At 31.1% G+C, this 18,473-nt stretch overlaps 1 protein-coding gene across 3 annotated transcripts in view; it reads left to right on the top strand.

Annotated features, from left to right (window-relative positions):
* The first annotated feature begins 2,720 nt into the window (after positions 1-2,720).
* Positions 2,721-18,473, top strand: part of LOC149549213 (sodium/calcium exchanger NCL1-like) — a 97,944-nt gene continuing 82,191 nt past the window's right edge. The window contains exons 1-2 of one of the 3 annotated variants that reach the window (XM_089792632.1): positions 2,721-2,910; positions 14,367-14,688. In XM_089792632.1, coding sequence (XP_089648758.1) covers positions 2,782-2,910; positions 14,367-14,688 — 451 coding nt within the window. In that variant the 5' untranslated portion in view covers positions 2,721-2,781. Of the gene's footprint in view, positions 2,911-8,649; positions 9,187-14,233; positions 14,689-18,473 lie in introns of those variants that run through there. The other 2 variants (XM_089792630.1, XM_089792631.1) reach the window with 2 other exon arrangements.

The raw sequence follows: 18,473 nt of genomic DNA, 5'->3' as shown, positions 1-18,473 counted from the left end.
TCTAATGACTGGTTCATAAGGCACAACACTTGGTGAAGGTTTTACAAATGGAGTTGCAAGCTTTGGGTTTAACCATGGAGGAAACTACGTAGTTAAGTGCGCTCAAGCTGAAGTAGTACTAGGATGGGTGGCCTCTCAGGAAGTCTCAATGCTTCACCCCTGTGAGAATCACCTAGATCTAATGAGTGCTAAGTGTTCCATTTATTCTCATGAGAGATGGATTCATGTTGAATCACGACTCACGAAACATGGGTCAATGAGTTTGACCCAAAATCATAGAGTTAAATCCTGATAGCAATATCACAATTTGACTTGTGGAAATTATCTCCTACTTATCAATTGATGAGCTTAAGAGGCCTTCTAATGAATGGTTCATAAGGCACAACACTTGGTGAAGGTTTTGCAAATGGGGTTGTAGGCTTTGGGTTTAACCATGGAGGAAACTACATAGTTGAGCATGCTCATGATGGAGTAGTACTGGGATGGGTGACCTCCCGGGAAGTCCTGGTACTTCACCCCTGTGAGCATCACCTAGATCCAATGAGTGTTAAGTGTTCCATTTATTCTCATGAGAGATGGATTCATGTTGAATCACTACTCATGAAACATGGGTCAATGAGTTTGACCCAAAATCACAGAGTTAAACCTTGATAGCAATATCACAATTTGACTTACTATGGAAATCATCTCCTACTTATCATATTATTCTTGTTTGATCTCTATTATTACGACAAGTGGCGAGCTTGCAAATGATTCTTGGCTTGAGAGGTTGGATCATCAATTTCTACAATCTTATGTGATACACTAGAGGCTAATCAAAGTAAAAGTAGAACTATAAATAAAGGTGAAATGAGATATTTTAAAGCCAGGAATATACATACATACACATATATGTATACGCATTTGTGCACACACATAGACACATATCTATACACACACGCGTGCACACACACACATGTATATTTATGTGTATATATGTGTATACATACATAGTTATATATATTTATAGGTATGTGTGTATATTAATTATAATATAATTTGAGGTGATTACCACTAGACATAGGTTATGCCCCACTTTTCCATGTCAACAATTTTTCCACAAAAAGAAAACTAATCACTTACAATGTTAAATAGCATACTAACATATCAGAAAAAAAAGTGCTCTACTTTTTTTTAACATAAAAAATGCTTTACTTTTTTCTAAATATTGCTATTATATTGTATTTAATATTATTGATGCATATAAACATGGATATAACTCGTAGATGAGAAGATCATGTAGTTGCTCATGTTGCAATAATCATTTACTATTAGTTTATAATTAAAAACCCAAATTAGTTGTATGATTTTATTAGAACTAATAGGGCACCATTATTGCCAATTTGAAAAAGAAAGAAATGGATAATTGAAAGCCTATTAATAAGCTTCACGTATCGATAGCCAATCATTTTATGAGATATTTGTGCATAAGTACTAACATTTTTGAGTGCACGAATATTTAATCATCTTTTAAGTAGGCATCCATCAACACTTTAAAGTGGCTGCTTGTTGATCTTTCGACGATTCATGAGTTCTACAAGGAACTTCATTAATACGAAGAATACATTTTTATTTTATTATTATTTTGAAGTAGTTAAGTTACATATGAAAAGAATAAACATAAAAATGTCAAAATTCAATTTATAACTTAGGCCCTATAAGTGCACAAAGTTAGCTATTTTGATTATGGTATGCCTATCTACAAAATTGAAAGTAAGAACAAATGATATTGCTACTAAGATTCCACTACATAATTTGACTTTAAAACTAGAGAATTAAGTCTCGATAATAACATCACAATTTAACTTTGAAAAATATCTCCAATTTATCAATTAAATATGATCCAAAATATTAATTCTAACAAAATTCACAAATTGAATTAAAAACACAAACATTAATTAATTACCCAAAAAAATATCTAATATCCCCTCTTTCTTCCTTACCTCCCCCAAAACCCGCCCGTGGCTATACAGCTACAAAAATGTATTTCCTTTACATTGCTTTTTGTAACTTTTGAAAAAAAACTATAAGTCTCTCTTATAAGTCTCTCTCCTTCGTAAGAAAGTGCATTTCCGTGGCTGTATAGACGTTGCCCCAAAACCCTATCATGCTTTTTTCTCGAACTCCGCTCCTCAAAACTTAGCATGATTCACAAATTCCAAAAAAATAAAAATAAAATATATATTGCTTTACACTAAATACAATGCCAGCAATTGCTGCTACGCTTTTTACTATGAGATGGAGATTTGAAACAACTTTCTAATTTTGGAATTTCATTCATGAATTGAGTAACCGCCAAAAGGTAGAAACACTCGATACAAACAAATTCCCGATTACCTAAAATTCAGATCACCAAACGGTAATACCTGCACTTGAATTCCTCTGTTTCGAATTTGAGGCTTTCATGTCTTCAGATTTTCCTTGTTTTGTGCTCACAAGACAGTTCAGTAAACCAGTCGTTAATTTTATCCATGAATTGAAATCATTAAATAGAAGTACAAACCCTAAATGCAAACGAAACCCTCGATACAAATGAAATATGGCTCGTGGTCCGTAACGGTGGGCGGAGTGGTCTCTGACATTTTTTTATTTCGTGTAACGGTCTGGATCGTGGAAATTAACGCTTTTTGACTTTACCAAAATACATTTATTTAATTGCTACAATCCTGCAAAAGCTATTTGTTTCCAGAGGTCGGTGAAGTTCCGGGTGGAGGAAATTTTAAAGCAGATCTGAAGATTTCAATGGAGCAGTTTACCAGGCCGGCTATGAAAGGATTTATCATTATTTTGATTTTCCTGCTGTGCGCTGGCGTCCAAGGAGCTGGAAAAGGCGGACTTATTTTGCGTAGATCCTCCACGGGACTCGATCTGGTGTCTGATGGATTTCAGGGCGAGGCTTCGGAAGGATTTATTGCAAAGGTGTTTTCTGGTTGGAAAGGGAAAGATCTGGAGAGTAGCAGCTGTGATGAAACTTACGGATTTATGCCCTGCACTACGACTGCTCTTGGAAATTTGTTTCTGCTTCTCGCTTATGGTTATTTAATGTATTTGGCGGCTAAATATATGGCCGATGGAAGTGAGCTTCTGTTGGAAGCTTTGGGACCTGGTCTCGTCGGAGGCCTGCTTTTACCTGTTCTTGGAGCTTTTCCGGACGCGTTGCTTATTCTAGGTAGGCCATTTCTTGCTGTTCTTTATTTTTTCTCTGCTTTTCAATTTGAATCTCTTTAGCCCTTTCATCCTCATCCTGGAAGAATTTTGTGTTTCTTTATTTTTACGGCAGTTGTGTGGATTTGGAAAAATGATTTGTGAAAATAGTTGAGTGTTATAAGTTGATTTCCTGAAGATTCAGAGAATTTGCTTATTATAGAACTATAAACAGATCTTTTGAAATTAGTGCTTTTCAGTTTCAATTTGTATTAGACTTTCCGGCCTCTTCGTGGAAGAATTTTGTGTTACTTTATTTTAGTGGCAGTCCTATGGATTTGACAAAATGATTTCTGAAAATAGTTGAGAGTTTTAAGTTGAATTCCTGAAGATACAGAGAATTTGCTTAAAATGGAAGGATAACCATATTTTTAAAAATCTGAGCTATTTAATTAAAATTGTTGGGCACTTTCATCGTCTTCGAAAAATATGTTTGTTTGTTTTTACCCTTTCATGGCTGCCCTGTGGATTTGAAAATTTGTTTTCCAAAATAACCGATCTTGAGAGTCGAGACGACACAGAATTTGCCCATAACGGAACGATAACCAGATTTAATAGTGAAGGCTTTGACCGGACATTTCTAATTAAGGGAAGTGGTAGGATTTATAAGACTTGAATATTACGAATTTTAAATTCATTCAGTAGGTGGCGTCCCGCAGTCTGTTATATTTCAAATTTTATAATTCTTTGAATATCAGTTTAATGTAACAGAAACAACGGGGATCATTATCTGATGGTGTTTTTTTCCAATAAAAGCAAACATTAAAGGATACTGTTGAGCTTTGTTTGAATGTAAAATCCTATTAGAAACCAAATCTTAATTAAAATAAATAAATAGATGTATATGTATATGAAATTAAATAATACATTTATTATATTTTGTTTACAACAGTGTTCTTATTAATATATATTTATATTTATAATTAGATTATAATATTTTTTGAATGGATACTTGTCATAGATGAGTTTAAGATTGTTTGTTTTACAACATTATCAAATAGATTTTTTTATTAAGTGACACTAATAAAGAATCTAAAATTGTTCCTTTTAAAAACTTTAGCAAATATGTTTTCTCCCTTTTCTTTATATACTTCTCTTTTCCCGCTTCCTACTCATTGAATGCAAGTAAAGAAGAACAAAGTAGAATTAGGTAAATAAATGAATAAAAGTAAAAAATAATACAAACTTTATTTTAGATAATGTTACTTATTGAAATATAATTAAATTTCAAATATTATAAATAATAAATACAAAATAATAAAAATACTTATAATAAAATAAATAAAATAACAATATTATATATTATAATTTTATGTTTAATATTATAAATTATTATATAATATTGCGTAAAAATATATTAATAATCTAAATCATTATAAGATGTGCCTTGACCCGTCTAAGTGATGCAAATAATTAGAATAAAATATGGAAATGGCATTTTAGGCTGGGGTCCCGTGGAAGGGGGCTTCCTATAAAATAGATGCTATTTTTTAGGAATTATTTTAAAATAGATGCTATTTTTTAGGAATTATTTTAAAGCTAGCGGTCCCATGATTTATGCTACTCAAAATTATAGTTCCGAAATTAAAGGAAGATATGCATTTAAAATAAGTTGAAAATTTAAATTCTTTCTAAAATTACATTTTAATTAAAATCTAAAATTTAGATTATTGACAAATGGCAAAAAGCATTTCTAAAAATGTGGAGCGTCGAAGATTTTAAATAATCCCCTAGCAAAATTATATTTTGCTTATGAGACCACCCAAGCCCCCCCATGGGACCCACCCTTAGAGTTTGGAAGAGTTGAAAAGTGTCGATTAAATGATGTACAATGACGTGGGATGTAAAAGGAGATTTCATACGCTACTCCCAACTGCCTCAGGTCATCAAAACTTGCAGGAGGTGCTTGTTTTTATTTATTTTTAAAATCAAAAAGTTATGCAGGCCGAACACGCTATCTTTCCTTTTTCCACGCTTGTAGCTGTCAGACAGCCACAAAAATTATATTGCGTCGATGGATTGCAAGCATTTGTCATGTTTTAGGTTTATCATGAATAGACTAAAGCAGCAGCTGTCTGTATATTGATGTCGCCTTTGGCTATGTTCCAGACAGCATGTATTAAAAGTGAAAAAAAATCTTCAGATTTACAGTAATTTTTTTTAATTGTTTTTTTTTTTTTCTTTGCTGTTTACAATTGATGAAGAACAAATGTAATATTTTTATTCATTATAATATAACTTATGTAGAAATAATGTTTTAAGGAAAGATTTGGATTCAATAATCTTTCATTAGATTTCTTAAATTAAAAAGAGTTTAGCTCAATATCTATAATTAGATTTGTTGTACAATTTTATTTTGTCCTTTTCGTTATGATTTCATTGCTATAACCTAACCTTAATAGTATCTTCGTCTTTTTCTCTTAATTCTACAAATTGTTTTTGACTTGGGAACATCAACATTAAACTAAGAATTTGTTTTAATAACTTTTTCAATTATAAAAATAAAAAGAAGGCTACTATTAAAATTTGCACCTGGCATATAATTGAAATTTGACACACGTATTATTCTCATTTACTTGGTTGCACCTCCTAAAACCGGTCGACGACGACAGATAACGGTGATATTTGACCCTACAAAACGCAGTTTGACGTTTTGTGTATAATGTTCGCAGCTGTGGAGTCGAAGAGGGTCTATTGTGGCATGGAGGGTAGTTGGTAATAGGTATATACCATACTAATAATAAAGTGGACCCAACATAACTTAGGGTTAAAAATTGTGTTATGTTTTTAATAATGGATATAATAGTTTGTCAATATTGTGTAGATTTCTAATATTTTTTATAATATTTTTCAAAGTCAAGATTTCAAGATGTACTTTGATTTGAAAATAATAATAATAATAATAAAATATACAAACAATAAATAATTGATTAAACTTTTAATATTTCTTTGAAATATTATTTTTACTTCATTATTTATTAATACTGAAAGTTTAAAAATATTGATACATATTATGTTATATTTTTAATATTTATAAATACATTTTAAAATATTTTATAGTTAATCATTTTTTATAATTTTAACAATAACTTAAACTTGTTCTTTTCACATTAGGCGGGACTCTAGCTCTGCAGAGCTCTTGTTCTACATAGTATTTGGTAATGTTACATTGTATTTTGATCACATGGATTTAAAATCAAAATTTTCAAGTAGAGGCTTGAATATTGAATAATTGTACAAATTCAAATTAATTTGACATATTCACATAAGAGTTTGGATGTCTTTAGGTTGATCTTTTTTTCACCCTCCCTCCCTCCTCCTCTAATCTTGTTATACGAAAATGAAATATCAACTATCTCAGCTATATTTTTTTATTAATCTAAATCATAACAAACCTTTCCAATTAAATGAAAAATCTTAAAATACATATAATCTTTAAGTTATATTTTATTGAATAAGTGTGATTTCATTAACAACAAATTTATAACTTTCATCATCTAAACAAGCAATTTTGTTTTTATTAATAAACAAGCGATTTTGTTTATCACTTGATGAGCTTAAGGAGCTTTTTAATGAATGGTTCATAAGGCACAACACTTGGTGAGGTTTTGCAAATGGGGTTGCAAGAAGGGTAGGTTTAATCATGGAGGAAACTCTGTAGTTAAGCGCGCTCAAGCTAGAGTAGTATTGGAATAGGTGACCTCTCGATAGTCTTTGTACTTCACCTCTGTGAGCATCACCTAGATCCAATGAGTGCTAAGTGGTCCATTTATTCTCATGAGAGATGGATTCATGTGTGAATCACTACTCATGAAACACGAGTCAATGTGTTTGACTAAAAAACTACATAATTAAATCCTAATAGCAATATCACAATATGACTTGCTGTGGAAATATCTCCTACTTATCACTTGATGAGCTTAAGGGGCTTTCTAATGAATGGTTCATAAGGCACAACAGTTGTGAAGGCTTTGCAAATGGGGTTGCAAGAAGAGTGAGTTTAACCATGGAGGAAACTTTGTAGTTAATCGCGCTCAAGCTGGAGTAGTATTGGGATGGTTGACCAACCAGGAAGTCTCGGTGCTTCACTTCTGCGAGCATAACCTAGATCCAATGAGTGCTAAGTGTTCCATTTATTCTCATGAGAGATGGCTTCATGTGTGAATCGCTACTCATGAAAAATGAGTCAATGAGTTTGACTCAAAGAACTACATAGTTAAATCCTGACACCAATATCAAAATTTGACTTGTTGTGGATATATCTCCTATTTATGAAAAATAAATACTTTCAAACATGTGGGCATATCTCAAAAGAAGCATACTTTATGCTTACAATATTAGGGCTATAATTTTATAAATCATTGTGTGTTATTTGATACTAGTTAGCTTTTATTATTTGAACTGCATCCTTTGTGTAAGTGTTGTTTGTGGGCTTTTTATTTTTATTCTTCTTTTAAGTATGGATGATTGGACGTGAATGACTACTTATGGTCATTGCTCCCAATATTGAGGTGAGTAATGTACACCCTCAGTCCTATTTTGGATGAGTTTGAGCTTTTGAAATTGTATTCAAATATCATTTCACTTGCAGTTAAATGGTAGCATTGCTATGACCTACTTCTTGAGTGATGTAGATGCTTGAATGAAGCTCCATAATACAATGAAGTTTACTTGATGCAATATACTTATATCCTTGATGGATGGTTTACAAATTTGTTGATGTCTCCATTTTGCTTTTGCAAGATATTTATCAAATGGGTAATTGTTAGCAAAAAGTGTCACAACCTTACATTTCTAACATTCATAATTGATTATTTAATAATCCAACCTCATATTTATGTGCCACCAAATAATTATCATTTATAATTTGTAATATTGACCATCGAATATCTATAAATCTCTTCTCACAAAATTATTATAAGAAATATCAATACTTTATAAAAATTAGAGAAGTCATGTAAAAATCTATTTTAGTTTAAATAGATAAAGTAAGGTCTAAAAAAAAAGGTCTGAAAGAAGGGAAAGAACAACTACGACACAACAATTAGATCATTTTTTTTATAATGATACTAGGATTAGCTTAGTTGGTCCTGGTTTTCGCTTTAGTTAGTTCGGAAATATAGATTCAACTGTTAATTTGATCACTGTATACATAAGGCTCTGTTGCACATCACTTGAAAAGCTCACCATATGAACCAAACTTAAATTCCTCCAGATAAAAAGTTAAAAAGAAAAAGAAACCGTGTATGATGCGAGTGTACGAGCTGACACAGTTCTCTTTCGATACTGTATAAAGTAAAAGCGTTCCTGAACGAACAAATGTACTGCAGATTCGGGAAAGTGTATTCCCCTCACACGGTATACGCGCCTTCCACGCGAGGTGGCCACGCAAATTCTAATTAAGTATGTCGAGACCTAGAAATTAGGAATGCTTTCAGCCAGCTACAAAAGTAAATGAACAACAGTTCAAAGAAACCAATTTTCAACAAGATTTGAAGAATTCAATGGAAAGAACAACTAGGCCAGCTAACGAAGGATTTATCATTGTTGTGGTGCTCCTGCTGTGCGTGAGCGTCCACGGCGAGGGGAAAGGCGGATTTCTATTGCGGAAATCAGCAGCGGGACTCGATCGCGTAGCAAATCTGCTGTCAGATGGAGAGGATGAGAAGATTTCAGAGGGATATAAATCAATGGATTTTACTAGTGGGGAAAGGAGGGATTTAGGGAGTAGCAGTTGCGAGGAGACATATGGTTTCATGCCCTGCACTATGTCTACATTGGGAAATTTGTTTCTGCTGGTAGCGTATGGTTATCTTCTGTATTTGGCAGCCAGATTTATGTCTGACGGAAGTGAGGAGCTGTTGGAGGTCACAGGGCCTGGTATTATTGGAGGCCTGTTCTTGCCCATTCTTGGAGCTTTTCCCGACGCTTTGCTAGTTCTCGGTAAGGAAATCCCCTCCTTTTGCCTTTATTCTCTACTTTTTATGTGTAACGATAGCATTATAAGCTAATAATTAAAAAGGTATTTCAAAAATATGACTACAATATTCAATGGGAGAGATGTTAATAGGAGATACAAAAGAATATAAGAAATTAAGAATGATATAAAATTCTATTTTGAAGTACAATTTTGTCAAGAAAAAGAAGTGTGAAGCTGATTTATAGTTATCTAATTATGAATCATTACTAATTTATAGTTGTGAATTCAATTTATATATAATTTTAAATTATGAATTTTAGATTTTTTCTAAAATTAAGTGATGGTACATTTTAAAAATTTAAAAATTTGAAATCATTACAATTTTTAAATATGAACTAATATTATGTCAAGTAGAAAAATAGAAAGGTTCTATATAGAGCTAATTTTATTATGAAATTAAGTGTTAGATACATTTAAAATTTAAATTTTTTATAATTTAGTTTAATTTTAGAATTTAAACAATTTATATGGAAAATAGAAAAATATAGATTAGAAGTGTTATTTTTTTAATAGTGTAATTTCTTTTTTTTCCATTTCCTACTAATGCCTAAACAATACAAGTTTACATTTTGATTAAAAATATATTAATTAATTTTAGTAAGTATAATAAAAGAAATTGGAATGTCAAATCACTATAATATTTATTTATTACATTTATCTAATATATTTACTATAAAATATAGTAGACATTACAATTAATGTTTGATTAACTTTCACTAATTAATGTGTACAAAAATATCAACTAGTAAATTGAAAAAATTGCAAATTAAATAACAAATACCATAATCAATGTATAATCTAAAGGCTACAAATATATTTCTAACTATAAATAGTAATTCCAACCCTAATCTTATATAAAACCTAAAGGATAATTATAGTTACAATCATAATCCAAAATCCGACCCTAACTCTAATATTAATTCTATCTAATATCCTATTTTTCAAATTCTCTTAGAAAACAATAATTGTAATTGAGCTTTTAGCACCTTTCAAAATCTACTTCCATCTTCAATGAAAAATTAGGATCACCTGATAAATGAATCCTTATAAGTAACACTAAAACTTATGCTAAACAAAATTGAATATTAATCTATATATAAAAATGAATCATTAAACCTAAGTTTAAACTTATACTAAACAAAATTGAATCTTAATCTATATACAATCGAAACAAATTAAACTAGTCCCATATTAAATTATTAGTTTTAAGTATATATCATAATCCTAACCCTAATTTAATCCAATTTGAAAGATAACCATAAATATGACTAAATCTTACCTCAAAATCAAAACCTAATCTAAATATAATTAAACCATTGAGACTTTAAAAATCAAGTTCCTTGCTTCTTTTATGATTATATGTGGATCTAAAGTTAGATTTGGTTATCTTAGATTTAAGTAATTTTTTTTGTAGAATTTCAAAACAAGATCATTCAAGCTTCTTTTTTGGAGATCCTTTCATAACTTGTAGTTCCACATCTTCGTGTATTTTTTGGGGGAATTAGTTTCATTTTTGCGAGGGCCAAATATTGATTCTAAATCTAATCATCACAAATAGACTTACTATTTTGCTACCTAGCTTGTCACTCCTTACCTTTAATATTGATTAAGGGAGTAGTGAAGCATTCATTAAGAATAGGAGTGTGATTTCTCCTCAAGAAAATCATAATTATGTAGCTCACTTTTAGGATTTGGCATTGCACTAGATAAGGTAGGTACCTAGAGGAGACTTAGAAAGACTATGCCAACTTGCGTACCTTCAAATTATTACACCTAAAACATCAAAGGCACAACCCCTCAAAGTTGATAAATTGAATTGAAGATCCATTGAAAGGCAAGATGTTAATTGAAAGGAAAATTAAACTTGACAAACCAATTTTAACACAAACTCGTACAAAAATACATTGAAAGACTTTTAACTCTTCATCAATTCAACAAATTATCTAACCTTTTTGACTAAATTTGTAATAAAATGCGATTTCTTTATTACCCTTTGGAGATTATATAGTTGAATCCACAGTTAAACTATTTATATAAGGGCAATTGTAAGGTCTAAGAATCAGCCCAAAAATACGAAAACACATCATTTTTCCAAGACCTAAGGACTATTGTTTGAGAAAATCCCATTCACGAAAAAAATAGAATCTACAAAAATAAAAATCCTATTTCCAACATAGATTTAAGCATAAATAACATTATTGGATGTATATCATCCATTGGATGAAATCCTCACAAGATGATTGCTTCCTCAAGCATTTGGAAATCAAGAATGGCCTCTAGGCACCGTTCCATATATCATGTGAAGCCGTCCTTAATAAACAACTTCATAATATCCCCCAAATAAGGGAAATAAAATTGCAAAAGCTAGCAAGGTTGGAGAACTCGGCTTTCCTCTAGCCACTTGCAATTGCTTAGGATGACAAAAGTTTGAGGCGCTAGTCGATTTCCATATCTTAAAGTTTTCCTTTCATCCTCAATTGTAATGGTCAAACTTTGCAAGCTAAATGAGAGATGTCAAGACTACAAAACCAAACAAAATGAACAAAAACATTTCTGGTTGATGCTAATTATCCATTTGTATCAGACATACCACATTTCAAGGAGAACTCACAAAATGGAGTTAAAGAGTTAGACATATTGTTGACAACCTACAGCAAACTCTATCGTTGTGTCAAGGAAATGGAAATTTCTTTTCCCTTCTCTTTGTACACCCACCATGTATCATCCTTCTCTACCAAAGTCGTCTTCTCCATCATGAATCTCAATCAACGAAAATCGGCTGCCTTCACCAAATCTCTGCCGTTGTATCCTCCACTAGTTCTTCCACGTATACATTTGCAACCTTTGTTGCAACATTTTCTTCAATTTCCACTATTGTAATCCACCCTATGTCACCTCTCATCACGATAGGCGGTAGCTATCTGTTATGTTTTCTGTGAGGTCCTCGTTCAACCTCTACTACTACTTGTAGTTTTGGAACTTTTTTGTCTTTGACGTCAATCTGTGAGTTTCTTTCATTCTTCTCGCACTCGTTGCGTTCACTATGCAACTGACAATCTACCACCATTGTGTTTTCCCTTTACTCTTCATTCTTCTTTAATTTTACTTGTGCCATATACACTTGTGTGGGCTGCTTCGACATCTTTCTTCTTCCAACTGCAACTATTCTTCTTCAATGAAATTTTCCACATCACATATCTCTCTTCCCAATATCGCTCCAGGAATGAAATTAACACGGCCCTCCTCACAACCCACCTCATCCACTTCTTTCGTTTCTCCCTCAATAGCTTCGAATCTTTCCGGCTCTCTCCATCGCAGGACTCTTTCACACCTGCACCAAGCTCTGGCTCTTACACCAATTGACGCAAGAGAAAAACCTCTTCCAAATTGCAACTTGAACTCAAGCACAATCACAAAAGAACCCCAAAGACTTCTCAGCTTACACTCATCATTCGGATGTAAACAAGGAGTAAAATTCACTTTCAAAAACCACAAACAAACATTTTACAATGTGGGCTTTCTCGTTGGTTCTCTTACTCTAAATAGCCATACTACTACTACAACAGAATCTGCAATCACATAATATTTTACAACCCCATCTTTCTCTTGTTCTGCACGCTGCCTTTTCTTCATGCAGGAGTCTTTCTGTTCTATCACACTCTCTGCTTTGGGATGTTTTTTTCCTACCCACACCCTTCTTTTACTCCTACAAAGACTTTGATTCCTCATGACAGCCCATCATGCTTCTTGCACCGTTTTTCCACCTATTGTTTTAGTACCAATGCCTCCTTATATTGCTTGATCTGCGTTTGAATCTTGATTGGGCTTCTATTCAAACCCCACTCTCTGCCCTCTTGATTTTCCACCCGATTCTAATGAACTGCCATGTCATTTAAATGTCCAATCGCCCGTTCCTTCAGTAAGACCGATTTATAACTACTCAATCGCCCATTCCTACCGATTTATATCTTTTGACCTTTCATCAACCCCACAGTTAGATTGGTGCCCTTCAACTTCTTTGCATTCTTTTAAACTGATTCCTTACCATTTAAAATCGATGGACATTCACAGAAATGGGAGGTGAACGATCTTTAGACACTTAGTGGCTACGTTTTTTTGAAGGCCTTAGGTTCTAATTGAAACCTCTCTTGTACAAATCCAATTTCGCACATATCTTGTATTCTGATGATGGATCATGTAGTATGATCCGAAACGTTGATGATAAAAAATTACACACAATCAAATTCAGAAACTAAAACTCATATTCATGTATTGTGGAAATCTCATAGATCTGACATATCTTGCAATTTGTTAGTTATTTCGTTGGGCTGTCTCTAATACAATTCACGCGCCACGTCCATGCTTCAACATTTGCTTACGTTGCTCAATCTCCTATTATTGATGGATGTCCATACTTCGTTCCCAAATTGCGAATGCTGGCAAGTTTGCAGAATTGGGCTTTACACTAGCCACTTGCAATTGCTTAGGATGACAAACTTTTGAGACAATCAATAATTTTTCACATATAAAACTTTTCCTTTCATCCTCAATTGTCATAATCGAGCTTCTGCAAGCTAAGCGAGAAGACCACAAAACCAAACAGATTGAAACAAATGTTTCAGATAAATATGCTCCTGCATCACCGCACAGTTCTGACCCCCACCTAAATATCTTATTCCAGCGTGTCAAGCGATTAAGACACGTGGCTAAGCAGAGATCTGGGGAAAAAAAAGTGTCCACCGCGGTAAGATTACGTTTTAGTTTGCTGTTTAGACGTTGCTTTCATTAAGCAGGGGCATGTTAAATGTCGTTGACAACGAATGACAGTTGAATTGGCTGTCTGACTGACAAGTAGAAAGGTGCGGGGCCTGGGCGAGCACGACGCTTACGTTTTATTCCGTCCAGAAACTAATTTAGATATTTTTCTGCCACGTAGGTTACGTTGAGGAACAGTGAGAAAATCTAGTAGTATTGCAAAGACTATGTATTTGACATTGTCGTGGAAGGTCTAAGGGGAACCAATTCAAGAGAACGGTTAACTAGATCAGCAATGAAAGGATTTATGGTGGTTGTGATGTTCCTGCTATGCGCGGTAGTCCATGGCGGGGGGAATGGCTCATTTGTATTGAGGAAACCGGCAGAGGGACTCGATCCCGGATCAAATCTAGTGTCGAACGGAGTGGAGGGCAAGGTTTCAGAGGGATTTATTGCCAAAGTGTTTTCTGGCTGGGAAAGGAAAGATCTTGGAAGTAGCACTTGTGATGAAACGTACGGTTTCATGCCCTGCACTACGACTGCGGTAGGAAATTTGTTTCTGCTGCTGGTCTATGGTTATCTCATGTATTTGGCGGCCAAATTTATGACGGATGGAAGCGAACTTCTGTTGGTCGTGTTGGGGCCTGGTATAGTCGGAGGCCTGCTTCTGCCCATTCTTGGAGCTTTTCCGGACGCATTGCTCATTCTGGGTATGCCATTTCTTTTCCCACTTTCTCATTAGCTTTTGGCATGATTTCATTGCTTTCCAGTTTCTGCTTCTTTACACTTTCCAGCGAGGTTTGTGCTGGTTTTTCCACAAGGCAGTCTTGAGAGAATGCAGTTAAAATTATATTTTTTGAAAACAGCCTAAAGTTTTTAGCTTAAAAGACTGAAGGTTTGTTACAAGGGAACAATATGACACTGGAAGTCTCTAATTATGGAAGAGTAAGCAGTGATTATGGAATATAATTTATTTGATTTACTATTGGACATTTGAACATAATTATTGACAAATTTTCAGAGTGTGCAGTATTTGTGTCTAATACGATACATAAGTATTGAAGATTTTTGATAGGCTTGTAGTGTATGATGATTAGACTATTTTCAAATGGATATCTCAAAACATTTTGAAATGAGCTCCTTTACTCTGTAAAAGCATTTATGATTTATGAGTCTAAATAGTTAGTTTCTATAAAAATATTATGTAAAAAAAATTTAAATTAAATGTAAAATATGTGAAGTTAAAGAGGAGAACTGTTAGATCTTAACTTTGAAGAGTTTAGTGGATAAATAACAAAATATCTTCATGAAAATATCTCACAAATATCTAGCTTGAAGAATTTTGGGGCACTTGACTTTGTGTGGGCCTTCTCTAGTTGGTTTGATCTCTTCTACAATTAAAGTGTTCCTAATGGTCTGGTTTAATAATAAACAGTCTTTTGATCTTATAGTGATCTTGATTTTACCCATCTTAGAATAAAATTTCTAATTAATTACACTGTAAGAAATTTAAGTAAAGCAATTTTTTCTATTATAATTTTAGATTTTCAAATTGTTAAGAAATGTCTGAAATAATAGGAAATTCAAACCTTATCGATACGTTTAGTACGAACGAAGCGCTTGGATTTTCCAAACTGATAAGTAGGATTGATTTTAGTTATTGGTCTATTTTCATAGTAGTGAAAGAAGAAAATTAAATGATAATAATTGCAATTTATGGGACCAGAGAAACTTCCTCTATCCCGAATAATAATAAAAAGCCATCCACTTATTGCTCGAATTTGTTCAGTTGCCGGTTGAATAACTATTCTAGGATACTGAATAAATCGAATTTTGCTGGAATGACAACTTTCATTTATTCCATTTCATATGACGGAATATCCTATTATGCCCAAGCAAGCAGTTCCTGTTCAAATTTTCTTAATGGAAGATAATTAGCCGATTGGCTTTTCATATCATAGGGAGGTGCAATGATAACGGTGAGTCAAAACCTCGGTCAAAGCTCTGAAAAGTGTTCGTATTCACCTTAAGTCTTCGAAAATCTGATCTGAATACATCTAGCTTCAAAACTATTAGATTTCTACAATCTATGTTCATGTTTTTATAATCTAGATTTGATTCTATAAATTTTTAAAATATAATTATTAGTTCCGGCCATAGACAGAGATACTTATGCATTCATGTCACTCCTAATATGACATTAACACTGAGCAATCAAATCAAATAATTTAAAACATTATATGAAACTTCAAATGTTTATATCATTTTCTAATTTTTCATTATTTTATAAATCACATTTTTCATCCATTCTATTGGTCCATACTATTTTTGGTGGGGGAGAAAATTAATTTTCTTTCACAAAAATACAAATATTTTCTAACTTCAACTTGCATTAATGAATCCATTAATTACAACTTTATCTTTTCCACATTTGTTCATAAGATTTTTTTCTTCAATCATTTTATCTTCCACCTCACACAACATATCTAATCAATATTAATTTTCACTAACAATATAATTTCAATATATTATATCTTTGCATTTGAATTTCTAATTTTTTTAAAACTTTGATTTTTTAATAAATGTAGTTAAATTATTACTATTATTTTACTTTTGTAAAAATAAATTAAGCAATATTATTTTTTAATTATATTTTATAATAGTGTTTGTAATATGTATAATTGATAAGTGTTACAATTTGTAAATTATATCATTTATTATTATTAATATTTTATATTTAAACAATTTATCATTTAGTTTAAAGATATTTAAAACTTAAATATATATTTTAATATTAAATTAATAATTATATTTTACATAAAAAAAAAACTAAAAGAAATAACCACAAAAAAGAAATAATTCAATTCTAAAAGATATGTAAATTATTATTAAGTTTTTATAAACTATGTATTAAAATTAAATAGTTATATTCTATTTCTTATTTATTACATCATATTTATTCATCAAATCAAATTTATATGTATTAATCATTGAGAAAATTTTTCCAACTACTTATGGTTCTCTAGTAGCATGCATAACATACTTAAACATATAATGTGATACTTCAAATGCTTCATCACTTCTTCAAGTTCTATAATTCAAATATTGGTACGGATAACTTTCCTCATTGCACATATTTTAAGTTGTCAATATAGAAGGTGCAAATTTTTAGTTCATGCCTTTGGTAGGAAACTAATGGAATCACCAAGTTCCATATTAGTTCTATAATCTAAAAATTTCATTGATATACCAATGTTTGCAAAAGGTTTATTAATTTGCATTTTTTTTGAAATTGAAAAATACAATTTTTTTAAAACTTTATTGGTTCATGATGAAAAAGACAATGAAAAAATTCAATTTTCTTCATAAAAATTACAACTATTTTTTTCAACACCTCTATTAATGCAAGCATTAATTGCAACCTTATCTTTTCTTGTGACAAGTGGATAAATTTTTTTTTTAATAAACATTTTTCTAACACCTCTATTAATGAATGCATTAATTTCAATTTTATCTTTTTCACATTTGTGACAAATGGATAAACTTAAAAAAAAAAAAAAGACAAGTAGTTTTAATTGATGTTTATCTTTGTAATTTGTAAAATGTTATTCAAATATAGATATTTTAATCAAATATAGACATTTTAACTTTTTAAAATTGTTAATTTTCAAAAATTATTTTTTATATAGTTTAATTTCATATCTATTTTAATTTTAATTTGTATATAAGTTTAAATTAGAATTTAATTATTTTTATTTTTACATATCTAAACCAATGCTTTTAATACATTTTCTTTTTAAATTTTTTTAATATATATATATAATTTTATTAGATTATACATTTATTTAACATATATAATTTTTACTATATTGATATTTTTAATTTATACTTTAAAATACATAATATTAATTTTGTATCAATTTTAATAAAGTTCAAATTATTTCGCTTGGTATATTATTGACTTTATTTATAAGTGTGTTTGGTTTTTTTAAAGCATAAATGTTATTTTTAAATTAATTTATGTTTTTTTTTTAATGCATTATATTTAACCTTAAGAATATTGTCCAGCTTCTGCAATTGGATGAATTTATCACTTGAACAAGATATATCAAACAATTTAATAATTGAAATTAATCAATTTAACTCTTTTTAAAAAAAATTATACAATTTTATCTATATCTCGTGTATAACTAGTTGATAAATATATTTGTTATGATAAATGTTCTTTAGAATGTCATCTAATTTTAATTTAGCATGATACTATAATGTTTATTTATATATTCTTTTACTATTTTAATTAATATACATCATTGCAGTTATATAATTTAATAATATACTAATTATACTCGTAATTTAATTTAGTTTAGCACTATAATGTTATATTTTTAATTACTATTTATTTGTTATTTTATTAAATTAAATACATTATATTTTAATAAAATCAGGAACTTTGACGCATACGCCCCTTGTTTTTTATTATGCTTTCTAATGATAA

This window comes from Cupressus sempervirens, chromosome 7 (genome assembly GCF_028749045.1).
Source record: "Cupressus sempervirens isolate cs-2001-9-10 chromosome 7, ASM2874904v1, whole genome shotgun sequence".
Classification (NCBI taxonomy): Eukaryota; Viridiplantae; Streptophyta; class Pinopsida; order Cupressales; family Cupressaceae; genus Cupressus; species Cupressus sempervirens.
Note: the sequence above shows the minus strand (reverse complement) of the source record. Positions and strands in the feature narration are given on the sequence as shown.